Source organism: Melospiza melodia, chromosome 4 (assembly GCF_035770615.1).
Source record: "Melospiza melodia melodia isolate bMelMel2 chromosome 4, bMelMel2.pri, whole genome shotgun sequence".
Lineage (NCBI taxonomy): Eukaryota > Metazoa > Chordata > Aves > Passeriformes > Passerellidae > Melospiza > Melospiza melodia.
This window is the reverse complement of record NC_086197.1, coordinates 93,583,111-93,597,337: the sequence shown is the minus strand read 5'-3', so window position 1 is coordinate 93,597,337 and position 14,227 is coordinate 93,583,111. Positions and strand designations below refer to the sequence as shown.

The window sequence follows — 14,227 nt, the reverse complement described above, 5'->3', positions numbered from 1 at the left end:
CAATAAAATTCCATGAAACATGAGGGCTTAAATGATTGCAGATCCTTTTATGAATAAGGGATTCCTGAAATACTCCAGCAGCAAAATCTATCTTGAAGTATTACACGTGGGCATAAAAATGTAGTTTTATTTTGTATTGTTACCAAGGAAGCAAATAGAATATTGTCTGAAACAAAGTCTTAATGACATCTGATCTTTCTGCAAGAAAGCCTAACTGTATACTCCAAAATGGAATTGCTGTGACTGAATGATGAAGGCCCAGGGAAACTTAGATGTAATTCATATTTGGTAAACAAAGCCCATCTCTAAATCTTAAATTTATCCATGAAATTTTTGTGTATATCCAATTCAGATTCTGTAATCAAATGTATTTAAGTGTATTTAAATGGATTTCATCTGCTTCATGGAACCAGCTCTAAATTTGCCCCATATTTAAGTGAAGAATTAACCTTTCTATGTGTCCCAATGAATCTTCTAACACAGATGATGAAAGTCTGTATTAAACAATAATAATGCAAACTTAACGTGGAAGAAGATATCTATACTCCTGATTGTGATATTTTTATAATAGAATAAGCTAGAACCTACATTTTAGAAGACTCCAGCCTTTTGGACCAGATATTTTGCTCCTCAACCAAAATATGATTAAAAAAAAGTCAAAGCTCTGTGTTATCCTGCTGTCTGTGAACTTCATATATAGTCTGGTATCCATCCAGTAGTTCTTTGTAAAGCTTTGAACATTTGTGTGATTTGAATTTATAAATTGTGAGATTTTAAGCTTTTCCCAAATTGCTGACAATTCTGATTCACTTTCCAAAGAGCTACAGAAAATAAATGTGATTTTGGAGGCACAGAGAAGGAAACTAATTAATCTACATTCCACAGTAATTTTTTTTTTACTGTCATGCTTAATTGCTTTAATTTTACTTGATATATTATGCTTCAGGTTTTCTATAATCACATGTAGGATGTCATACACTGCAGATTGTTTCCAACTGAAGTATGTGGGGACACAAATCTCCTAGGGCTTGTAATCAAATAGGAACTCTGCACCTTGAGGTCAATGCTTTGAATAATACTTACATGAATAATGACCAGAAGTTGTTTACATCTGGTGGCAGTTTGGGGACTTGCTTGAAAGTTTCAATCCAGTTTCAATCAGTTACAAAGAATTGTCCCCCCCCTTTTTTAATTTTTTAAATTTTAAATTAGGTGTCTTATTACAAATTCAGCTTTGAAACCACTAAATGGACTGAGCAACTGAATTTGTCTTTCTTTCTGTTTTTTTGCACATTGGAGTAAAGCTCTGCAAAGTCATGTTACTGTAAGTGTTGAAACTTTGGAGCAAAGGGACAGAGACAAGTTTTTGAATGCTGTCAGTCTGTCACTTTTCACCAGCAAATGTGTGGGAACAAAACATTCTTTTAACTTTTTGATTATGTAGAAACTACTATTAGTGGGATTTATTTTTTTTTAATCTTTTTCCTTTTCATTTTTTCCTCCAGGAATAAGCATATCTGTGGTGGTACTTTGATAAAAGAAGAGTGGGTTCTTACAGCAAGGCAGTGTTTCCCTTCTCGGTACAGTAGTCTGGAACTTTGCAATATGAAAATCCATCTATTTTCGGGAACTTATCAGCACGATGCTTCTTCAACTTGAATGCAGCAGTTTTTCCTCCTGTTTGGCTTTAACACTGCTTTTCTGATATAAAAGGCCTGTGGGACCTTGCTGTTTTCTGTTATTATTGCTGTAAATCTAAATATTCCTGGCTATTTTACATAGAAGCATAAATAGATTTTCCAAGTGTCATGGTTAGACAATTACCTTTTTATGAGAATAATCTCTTGCTTCTGCTTAACTGGACAAAATAAAATAGAAAACTTGGGTAAAACTAAAAAAGTTCAAAGGTTCATACTGTCCAAGGATTTAAATGTTTGGATACTGTTATGAAAAAAAAAAGATTTTAGTAACAGTTAAAGATAAAATTATGTAATGGCTTCAGGCCAAAACCTTACATCCAAGCATGTTGATTTTGGAATAGCAGTTGGCAGCATGAAGCCATTTCTGCTAAGGAGCATTAGTTAAGATCTTCCAGCATAATCATATTAAGCAGAGTTTTTCTGTTATTTTATTATACAGTCAGCAAAATCATAACCAAATTTGCCTCATTTAGGTACAAAGATCTGAAAGACTACAAAGCCTGGCTTGGAGTCCATAATATCAAAGGAAAGGGGGAGGAGAAGCGCAAACAAGTGCGGAACATCTCCCAGTTGGTATATGGCCCTGCAGGGTCAGATTTGGTCTTACTGAAACTCAGCAGGTTAGTAGCTGTTATTGTGAATTTACATCTCTTCACTTTCTTCTGCTGGGTGAGATTCTTCCTAAATGAGATTTGCAAGTTCACTGCTCTACTATCTCCAGTACTACAGTTGCTGTCTCCATGGGGTGAACTTCCAACTGAAAGAAATTTTATTTGATACATGCAGAAATGCAGGTACATCAATGTTGCTCGGAAAACAGATGTCACTCCTGTGCAATCATACCTACATTATTCTTCCTGTTAACCTTGTTTAGGTTTGTTGGGAGATTTCAAGAAAACCCACTAAGTGCCCACATGGACTAGGATATGGTTTTAATTTATAGAATAAGCACCAGATTGTAGCTGAGATCTTTGTGTATATACAAGCTTTCAAAATTTTTCCATATGAATATACCTATATATCCAAATGAAATGCCATCACTGCTTACTTTTAAGATTAAAACCCAAGTTAAATAGCATAAAAGTGGTGACAGCATTTCAAGAATTTTTTGACAGTTGGCAGCTGTAGTACAAAAAATAGGTAGAAGAATCCATCATATTCTTCAGAAACAGAAAATGAAAGGAAAAGAATTGGCACAGTTTTAAATTGCTGTAGTCTATAATAGACTTAATGTAATTTTAAAAACACATTTCAGAAGGTTAAGTAAAATCCATTATATCTATTTACTTTTTTCTTCATTTCAGACCTGCTATATTGACAAATTTTGTAGAAATAATCCGCTTGCCCATTTCTGGATGTACCATTCCAGAGAAGACCAGCTGCAGTGTTTATGGATGGGGATACACTGGATGTAAGAAACTATTTTTAAAAACTAAATGAATACGTTGACAACTTACTTCCTCTTGTCATTATAGGTGAGGCTGCGGGTATGGCCTGATGCCACGGTTGTCCAACACTTCTTGTTAAAAAATAGAGTTGTTTTTTTTTCTAATTTTGTAAATCTTTGAGCCTTTTATCCAACTTTAATTTAACATGAAATATTTTCCACTAGTCTCTCCTTATTTGTTGTTATTTCAGGGACAGGCAAAATAATTCAAACATTTCGAGGAGTGAATTAGAGAAAAATACCAATCTACATGTTAAAGAAAAAATAGTAAAATTTCTCTGCAGAAACAGTTAGTTAACAGGGTTTTTTGACAAATCTTTGTTCATCTACTTGAGTAGTCTCTTTCTGTAATCCAAAGCAGGGCCATGTGGAAAAACTAATACAGAAACATGTAATCAAAGACTTTATTAATATAACAATAACAGCGAACTAGGCATGCACAGGCAACCCTAAGTCTGGCATTTCCTAACTTTTGAGTACTTGACTTTGCAACCTTTCTAATGTTTATTAAACACAGTTTTGTGTGAAGAAAATACAAATATGTGGGAGAACAGACATTTATTTAGTCTAGTAAATGCTATATCTGGCTAATTATGTGTTGATAAAAAGTTAATAGCTGCCAGTTGACAATAATTACTCCAATATTTACTGTGCTCAAATGTTGTTTTGCCACAGACCCTGAGTAAGCAGCAGCAATACACTCACACTGTCCTGGAAGCAGAGCAGAAGCTAGGCTGGAATTCTGAGGCTGTCTTCCTTGTAGCCACTACTCTGCCATTTCTTTGTGGGTGGCAATTAATCTGTACCAGCCCTCTCCCAAATGACTGCCTTTGATGTTCCCAACATGTCCATATTAGCCATCCTCTAGGGGCATTGGCTGTCTGGGGGACAGGGACATCAGGCTGGAGCACAGCACAGCATCACAGGAAAGCTTAGCTTAAGAGAACTGATAGGGAATTTGCAATGTTGTGGAGTTATGTAATACAGTAAATACATAACATCTGTCATCCAAGGACTTTGTACTATATTTTTTGCACTACTTTATATAATCCTCACAGAATCCCGGTCAGGAAGAAGTGTTACATCCATTTTTTTTTAAGAAAACAGGATTATAAGTCAGTGGAGGGCAAGCTTGGCATTTTTTTTTTTTGATGGCTGTGCAGAGAACGGGCAGGTCCGGACCCTTTATTTATCTTTGCAGCTTGTACAGGCTTGTCTTTCGACATGTAGAACAAGAGTAAGCTCCACAGGGCTCCTGCTTCCTGACCTTCACACTGATGAATGGAGATTGCACAAGGCTGTGGCTCTGCCCTTGCAGGCACAAAGTCATTCAGGGTAGCTGAGCCAGCACAGATTGAGAAAAACTCCACTCTGCTACAGTATTTTTCAAGTCACACATCCTTCCCTAGGCCATGGCAGGCACTGTTACACATTAACTCATGTTTAAGGCAGGGAGCAGAATCCTCCCTCCACTGATGGGAGTGATAACATTTTCAGGCTCTTTTTCTGATTTCTTTGATGACTGGGCAATCTGGTGGTGAGCTGTAGAGTAAGCCCAGTTACAAAGCCCTTTATTCTAGTACTAAAAAACTTATCCAGATATTCTCAGAGAACTAAACAGACTTGAAAACCAAACAAATGTCTGGTAAATCCCATTTTCAGAAAATGAAAGAAATCCGAAATAAAAAAGCAGGATAACAGTGGGGATAGACAAAAACGTGAGTTTTGGAGAGAAAGTACAATAACTGAAATTACATGAATAAGTTTATCTGGACTGTGTCTTGAAATACTTTCTTTCCCCTAAAATACAATTAAAATTTTATTTTCTTTTTAATTGTAGTAGTTAACTATGATGGCCTTCTCCAAGCAGCAAACCTGTTTATTTTGGGAAACGAGAAATGCAACCAATATCTCAAAGGAAAGATTACTGTGAATGAGTCTGAAATCTGTGCTGTGGCTGAAACCGTAGGTGCTGGGCCTTGTGAGGTAAATACTGCATTTCCTAATACATTTTTAGGACCCTGTCTATTTCTTTCCCAAAAAAATAAATTACTGGAGGTTTTTAAACTTATTCTCATTGCGCTTAACTTTTGCGTTGGAAAATGATTTGTGTTACAAATCTTCTGTTTTATGTCAGAGTGCAGAAATTACTTCAATTTCGCTGTGCTACCACACCATTGAAAGATTTCCAGGAATCTTATATATACTCATACACTAAAACACCTTCACTAGACTGAGGCAAACCTGTGTTCTGTACACTAAGGACAAAGGTGGGCTCTGTGGTAGCAATAGCTGCGTGTTTTGATTGAGTAGAAATCAAAGACTGGAGCAAATTTACTTCCTTATTTAGATGAGGCATTGCATGCAAAATACATAACAGTCAGTACTCAACAGAGGTGATAAAGTTATGAGGAAGGAGAAAGATCCAGAAATGTACTGAGGTTTTTATGAGTCAGAAGGCTGGAGCATTTTGCTCTTCTGAGCCTGAGCAACATATTGATGAGGACAGGAGAACCACTTCAGTGATCGAGTTTGGTACAGTTGGTTGGTACAGTTGTTTTGCCTAGCACTACTTTTGATGATGGAGAAAAGACATCTGAGGAGAAAAGCTGTAAATAATTTATTACAGGAAGATAAATATTTTTTGATGGAAAATCTGACTGCAGATATCTAGAAGGAGGGAAGTCATGAACATTATAAAGTATTTATTATCTGAAATAGGATTGTTGATTTCCTAATACCAATGTTAACTGTGTAATAAAATTTTCCCCACCCAAGGGTACCACCAAACCATGGAGAAAAGAGGTCATCTTCATAAAGCTGAGTCCTCTTCCATTTGTTATTAATAATCTATGGGATCATTTTTTGTTCCAAAGTATTTCTTCAAAATAAAATGTTTAATTGTAAATGAGGTCTTAGACTTGTCAAGACTTATAAATGAAACATCTGCATGGGAGTCTGCTGGGGATCCTGCACTTTGTTTTCCCCTGCAAGAATAAATGGAATGAATTAATATTAGCAATCAGTCTTAATCACTGAGCAGTTTCCTGCTCCTTAAGTTCTCCTTTGAAGCTACTTTCCTCAGCAGAGAACAGGCAGAGGAACAAAATCAGATTGGCAGGTGAAACTCCACTCCTGAAAGTGTTTTATGAGCAGCTCTGATGGCTCTGACATAGTTCATTGTTCATGTGGGAACTAGTCTGCTGTCAGTCAGAAAAAATCCCAAACCAAATAAAGGTCAAGCATTGTTGTTTCTCTGGTGATCCAGAGAGAATGCAATGCTAATTGTCAGCTTTCCTTTTTTTAAACAATAATTCACTGTCTGATATAAGAATTTGCTGTCTAGTTTTGCAGCAAGTTTCCAGGGTCCAGTCTACCTTTAGCCTTGGTAGAAGCTGCAGCATCTGTGTTCGAGTCCCAGATCTGTGTGATTGTATCTAACTCTGATCTCAGTGGGTCACACTCCAAATTTTCATGTAATTCATAAACTACTGTATAGGTGTCTCGTTCATTCAAAATAACAAAAAAGAAAAAAAAAATTTTAACAAGTTATGTCTCAAAATAGTGCTTAAAAAAGTATTACCTTTTTATCATGCTTTTTATTCCTTCTGCCTATTAGTACATACAGATTCTCATCCTAGGGCCTTGCAAGATGATTGAAAGAAATATACTATCCTGACTTTATCAATATGTTTGATGCAAAGCCTGTCATCATAACAAAAATGTTTATCTGTCAACTCACATTCAGCTCATCTGGTTTATATTCACATAAAAAATATTAGGCTTGCAGGTAGCTGAATGAGGTGAATAAAATCTGGTGGTTTGAAGTCATTAGAATGACATGTAAAGATGGATCACAGAGCTTAATTTGCACAGAAGGAGCAAAAGGTCAGAGGCCAACTCTGACATTGTTTGTCATAAGTTCTGGTTATGAAAAAAAAGATATTGTAACTTGGTTTATGTCCTATGGCAAGAACACTATTGCTTAGTGCATCTTGCCATCCCCAAAAGAAACCATTCAGTAGCAGACAGGTGGGAGCTGTGTCTTGGAGCATTTTGAGAAGTGACACTCATGCTGTTTATTTTTTTCCCAGCGAGATTATGGTGGTCCTTTGGTTTGTGAACAAAACAGGCTGAAGATTGTAATTGGTGTCATTGTTCCTGGCCGTGGATGCGCCATTCGAAATCGTCCTGGGATTTTTGTTCGGGTCTCATATTATTCCCGGTGGATTCACAAGATTATGATGACCTACAGAAAACCCTGAAAAAGTCAACAACTCCCACTGAAAGATTCTGGACAGCCTGTAATTAATGTGTAATGTAAAGAACGACAATTTTTTAAGTACTTGATCGTCAAGTTTCTTGAGCTTCTTTTAATATTTATGGGTGTTTTTGGTGTTTTTGTCTATCAGTGTTGTTTTATAAATGTTGGAGTGACTTACAGTATATGCAAGTATGGTGACATATCTCCTGAAGATACTTGAATGGATAAACAATTTTGCAAAGACATTACTGGATGATAAATGGTTTTGTAGAAATAGATCATATGACCTCCTTGATGCTGCTCTTCAGATTATCTTAGGAGAAACAAGTTATAGTTCTACTTAACACATCTTATTCTTTCTATGAGCCATATATTTCTCTTCATATATAACAAAAGCCCTACCGAGAAATATATGCGTCTGTCAGGACAGCATTTATGATCATATTTCTCTTTCCCCCTTATAAGAGGTCAAAGATTTCAGTACTTTATAAAAAAATAATATCTTTAGAAAGCAATCTTTTCATTTTTGATGGACTTTGACAAGCCTGCCATAAGCAGAGTTCTCGTAGAAGTCACTACCACTTTCTTTTACACAATGCTTACAGACTCTAGTTCTGCACTTGGTTCCTTCACTGTATATATGGTCCTCTAACAGATATCTCAAACCCCATTTTGGTTAGCAAACTCTTGATCATTCCTTTACAATCTGACCGAGAAATAGCTGTGGATTTGCAAGGCTAAAGACAGCATCTCATACAGTTTGAAAAAGTAATCCTGAGTAGCTATTGGAAGACTTTGGGCATTGAAAGAAATTTAAATCAAATATGCCCAAATCTTTCTAAACAGACAAGTATTTAAAGTTTGGTTGGTTCTAGTTATTTTATGGAACTCTGCATTTACAGCAAGAAAAAGAACAGTTGAATCTAGCACCTGGCTGAGAGACTTAAGACTGGGAAAAGTAAGTTATACGTTAATAGTTTTTCAGAGCCATGAGAACTTTAATAAAACCTTAACTAGATTTGGAAAAAAGTCTATCTTTTGTATAATTCACTTCAATATAATAAAACAATTGCAGAGATTCATATGATCTTGTATTTAATATGGACAACATCACCAATAGTTTATTTGCTTGTTTCCAGTCTATGTATGGGACAATCATTTTCCTTTTTGCTGATAGGGAAAGGGAACACAAAATCATCATCTATGAAAAGTGCTTGTTCTTCTGTAGGCATTTAGTTTTATGTCTGGAAATTTTGTACAAATATGTTGGTATAGGTGGCACTGATTACCCTTTAATTTCTGGAAAATTGATATGACATATATCCAATGTTAGTTTTACTACTGTACATGTAATGGCATAAATAACAGCACTGTTGCTTCACTTGTGACTGTGTAAATTGTAAATGTTTCCAGTAGTGTTTGGTCTGTGTATCATATGTAACTGCAGAGCCACAAGTCTGACCCCGTGGTGTGGATATTTCATCCAAAAGGACATTTCATGCAGAAGATGCAGGGTTGAATTCTGCCCTGTCAGAAAGCAACCACTTCAGGGGAGATGTCATGGGAGACAGGCCTCGTCTTGGCTCACCAAATTTTCTTCAGCAGTGCACTTTGACTTCAGTGGGACTCAGTATGCTTACATCTGGTGAGCTGGGATGAGTTTCAGCCCGTGCTTAAGAGGCTTGGCTCGCTGAGATTTGTGCCACATTTCCAGCGGATTCTACTGGCACATAGGGCAAAGTGTTTCAGCAAGCAGAGCTTCTGAAGTTCCTCCTGATGTAAATAATCTCTTTGGACAAGATGTGACTTCTCTGTGCAGCACATTCAAGGTTGTGGATGCTATGCAGACAGTCTGTCTCAATCTATTCTGGCCACCTCTGAAGGCTTCATGCTCCCTTTAGCCTCTCTTACTTACCAGGCCTAAAGAGGGCAGGATTTAGCCTATTGTATTTACACTTAATTATTGTCATGTAGGTGAAGAGTGTATTCGTACTAAGTATATACTGACCACATCTTATTGAAAGGATTACATTTTTAAGAAAGACTTTTAAAAAACTCCAAGTGAGTTTTGTTCTCAGCCACAAGTAGAATGTGGATAAAATATACAATTCCATGTTCACTCTTTGTGTTCGAAGAACTGTCATGTGCTCACTGTATTATATTTGCAGGCATTTTGTTATGTCTATCTAAAAAATTTGAATCCTAAAATATTTTACTTATAAGCTTCTGCTGTGCAGAAGACTGTGATTTTTATATATATATATATATATCTCACACACACACACACACACACACACACACACACATATATATATGATAAAAAATACTGTTTTTTCTTAGACAACGTGTAAGGATTTTTACCTGTTTGTTCTGGGCAGTGCCTCAGTAAAATAAATTGTGCAGAGTTGATGCTCCAGAACTTAACAAGTTTGTATGCACTTGCTTACCAGGTACTTTTGCTCCCCCAATCTCAGAATGGAGGGCACCTGAGATCCTGAAGAGCAAGGGAAGAGAAGAATAATGATATGTGGTAATGAATCTGTACTTCATTTATTCCTGTGAATATTTCTTGTTGGTACCAATGGTACCGTACCAGGCAACTGTTATAACTACAGGACTCTCTTAAGAAAGGACACTCCATAGATATTTTTTCACTGTTCTAATATTTTTTTTTCTGTCTGTTATAACAAGGGAACCTGATCTAGTGCCCATCTAAATGCTGAAAAGCCCCTAATTAACTTCACTAGGATCTGAATTTTACTTCATAGATGTGATTTTAATCAGATTAGAATAAAGGGTACAGAACTTAAATTCTTGTTAAGGACATTCTTAAACTCCATTTAATTTCATTCTCATTCTCTTTGCTGCAACTAATCCTTGATCTCTGAAAGGTGTAATTTTCAGATATAAAATTATGGAATGAATACCTAAGAGGTGATTTGTGCAACTGAAGTTAGTTTAACTTAATTACTATTTTCTTTGGGCATTAGAACTGGCTAACACGTCTTCATTTTATTAAAGAAAACATTTTTCCCTTAAAAACATTTTCCCCCTATCTCTTTTTCTCTCATAAACCTCATGACCCTCAGAAAAATGTAGCTCTCATTGGGAATGTACTGGTCTAGATTTTTGCTGCTACTGCTGAAATCTTCTTCTCTCATTTAAGATTAAAATTCTCTGAGGCATTCTGCGATCCCTTCCTGCAGGCAATGCCAATGTACTTGACAGAGCTACTCACTTGAGTTAGAGCTTTTCAGATGAGGGTCCAAATATCTTTCTGGGGGTCAAAATCTACTCAGGCAAAATGTCCCTTGAATTCAGTGAATGAGATTGTCAAAAGAGCAGGGCCTAAGAGTTGTTCAGTGCTTTTCCACATGGATCCTTGTACACATTCTCAGCTCCAAGGCAACCTCAGCAGGAGTTGAGGCTTTGTCATCATCCTTCTGCAAAGCTGGTTGTAAACCAGTTGACCCCCATGGAGACTGTAGGAAGCCTATTAGGTTGGTTATTTAGCTTTGTCTCCTTACCAATTATTTTTTTCCTCCCTCATGTGCACTGGTATATTACTGTTTTTGAATGTTGGGGCTGCTGGCAGGAACTGACATGGCTTTTCACCCTAAAGTTTTCTGGTGTTCCTTTTTAAAAATACCCTTGGGCATTTATGTATGGTGTTTTCTTGCATGGGATCTAACTTCAGGGAGCTGCCTGTGGACTTCAGTGTATGATAAAAGAATTTTTTTTATTTAAGAGGGAAGAATAATGCTCCCAATTAAGTACAACTTGATGAATGCCTAATGAAAAAGGAACACTCTGGTTATAACTTGTAATACAAATCTTCTGTAATTAACATGTTCATTAGTTAATAAAGTTGGTATTTTTGTAACCTTGTTTACTCTTATTATTCTTAATAAAGTATTTTATAAAAAACAACAAAACTTAATTAGCATTACATTTCTTATTGAAAGAACAAGGCCACAACCCCACTGCAAGTTTCCTAGTTCCAATTCCAGTGAGGGATTTTAATGTGCAAAGTAAGGAGGACTGGTGATGTAAAGATCCTCTTGTGTCCAATTGCAGAATTGAAAATAAAATGAAAGAAAGAGCCAAATACATGGTGATCTTGTTGAGAGTTCCCAAGTACCTTTCTGAATTATTTCTGCATTGAGAATGGTCTAAGCATATTACAGTGAGAGTATATTTGCAGTGGAAAGGACGTTCTCAAGCTAAACATAAATATTTTCCTTGAAGTTTTAGTTCATTAAAATTTTAGTATGAGAGGCTTGGAATTTTACTTATTTGAATAAATACACTTCTTTGTCATTATTCAGCTAAAATTTCAAAGTTGTAAGCATTTCTGGTTGCACTGTGATTTCGATGATTTAAATATATATTTGCTCCAGCTATATCCACAGTGATTCATTTTTCAAATAGACTCATATGCAGAGTGTTTGAAGTCAGATTCTGAGTTTTCCATGGCAAACATCACTTTTTTGTGTGTGTGTTTTTTCAAAGAGGGAGTTTTCTAATCAATCCATAAAATCAATGGATTTTATCAGGAACTCCTGAAAGCACTGGGAAGCTTTCAATAATTTCCACCATGCAGGAGTGCCTCAAAAGCTATAAAAAATCTGTAAATATTCCACATGTCAAAACAATACTTTGCTACAGTTTTACATTCAGCTTTCAGTATGTTCAGGTGACCTGTGTGTCTTCTGGGAACCGTGAGAATTAACTGCTTGTACAGAAATTTGCACCACAAAAATAATAGGATATTGCCTTCATATTACATTCTGTGGTGGCTTTATCTTTTGTAGCTGCAGGAACACTGTAATCTGCAGATGATCAATGATGGAAGCCCACGTTGGTGCTCACTGCTTGTGTTCTGCTCTGTGTTATTTAACAAGCCTCATGTAAACAGAGCAGGCCATTTAGCAGGGCTCAGCTCTGTATCTACTCTGCCTTCAAAAGCACCGAGTTCTGGACAGCTACGTTCCAATAAAACCCACGTGCAATAAATAGGAAAGAAAACAGCTGGGAGGGAAAAGGCAGACCATAAAAAGGTTAATAACAAAATAAGCCCTAAAATAAAAAAGATTCTTTTTTTCATGTTGTCTCAGTTTTTATAACATAGGGTGTATGGTGTCAAAAGCTGCAGTAGAATAGCTTAATAGTTAAATCTACTTCACTTTGTTGAGAACACTTGGGAAGATGCAATGACTTCTCCATATGGTCACAGAAGATACAGGACAAGTTGTGCTTCTATGTCCAAAGTCCTGATCCTACTTGCATTGAAATCACTGTCAAAACACTATTTTAAAACATTATTTAGCCCAATCTAGAGCTAATAGATATGTCCCAAATCTTCCTTCTAAACCCCTCAGACTTTGTCTTGACATTGTTTCAGATCCTGTCTTGAAGAAGTGCTCAGGACGTGTTCCAGACTCTTAGTGAGTATCAGAGGGAGAAAATCTACATTTTATTTCAATGCTGAGCATCAAAGTTCAACTTCAGACTATCAAATTTGCTCAGAGTCTGACTGAAGATGAGAATTGGTTAATTTGCTTACTATTCAGATATTGTTCATTAAATAATAATAGCAACAATAATTTTATCATTATAAATTATTAAGAAGAAGAGGAACAACAACAACAATCTTAAAACCCATGATGAATGCACTTGCTATTAATTTAGCTTTTATACAAAAAATAATAAACTCTTTAGGGAAAAACTCCCCACCAGAGCAAATAAATGTACCACTTCAGAGTCCAAGAGATGTCATTTACTTGAGATATCTCACATTTTATCTGTTGAAGCTAGTGCTGACCTCAACTGGAGTATTTAATGCATTCTACTGGAAGAAATATTGTGTAGAAGACAGTGCAATTCATAAAAATTTATCAAAAATAAGGCAAGAAAGACAACATTAGAGGTATGCACTAGATTAAATGAGGCTAGTATAAAATACAAATAAGGGTATAGTCCTTCTCTTTGACAGAGAGAAGTTTTGCCTTCAGCAAAATATGACTTTATAGTATTTAATTCAGTTCATATAATACTGACTAAAAAAAATCCAGATGGTTTTCTTTTCTTGAGGATTAATGTCAGCATTATACACACAATGAGCAAATATGCATTTACATCAACATTGCTGTTTCAAACCATGTCAACAACAGTCTCGTGTCTTGGGCGTAAATATGCCATCTGCTGTTCAGCCTTGTGTTTAACAGGGCTCTCACTTCACAGAGCACTTACAAAACTGCCATCACAGAACTCCTTCTCCAATTTTTTAAATTTAATTTTTTAATTGTTTATTTTAAATTTTTTAAAATGAAATCACTGAAAATTTTCTGTTCATAGCAGTGTAAGTTGTGGAAGATTTGCATTAAGTGTTCACTTGAAAGTCCTGCTTTCCATTTCTGTGCATCCTCACAAGACAGATGAGTCCAAATTATTGCCTTTTCCTTCAATTCTTTGTAACCTATATTTCTGTTGGTTAAGTCCACACATGGCCTCAATTTTTTTTTCTGTTACATATATTCAGAAAAAGTCCTTAAAATACCTTTAGGAAGTGAAAACTCATTGCAGCCCAGCCTTCAGCTATGCCCTGATGTTCCCAACTTGCCATCAAGTATATTAACTCATGGAAAGGAATATTCTTGTGGGCTAGATGGCTTCTACACTTCCCACATCAGCAAAGCCCGGGGAGGTGCTCACAGCCATCCATACCAAACCATGCATACATTGCCAGAGGTCTGGTGTGGCTGAGCACCCCAAGCACACAAATTACACGTGGACGCAGAAACAAGTGCACATCAC

General features: G+C 36.2%; 1 protein-coding gene across 3 annotated transcripts in view; it reads left to right on the top strand.

Moving 5' to 3' along the window:
* Nucleotides 1-9,617, top strand: part of HGF (hepatocyte growth factor) — a 55,440-nt gene extending 45,823 nt beyond the window's left edge. For 2 of the 3 annotated variants that reach the window (XM_063155618.1, XM_063155617.1), the window contains exons 14-18: nucleotides 1,506-1,580; nucleotides 2,174-2,320; nucleotides 3,005-3,111; nucleotides 4,988-5,133; nucleotides 7,242-9,617. In XM_063155618.1, the coding sequence (XP_063011688.1) occupies nucleotides 1,506-1,580; nucleotides 2,174-2,320; nucleotides 3,005-3,111; nucleotides 4,988-5,133; nucleotides 7,242-7,412 (646 nt within the window). In that variant the 3' untranslated portion in view covers nucleotides 7,413-9,617. Of the gene's footprint in view, nucleotides 1-1,505; nucleotides 1,581-2,173; nucleotides 2,321-3,004; nucleotides 3,176-4,987; nucleotides 5,134-7,241 lie in introns of those variants that run through there. The other variant, XM_063155619.1, reaches the window with a different exon arrangement.
* Nucleotides 9,618-14,227: the final 4,610 nt, after the last annotated feature.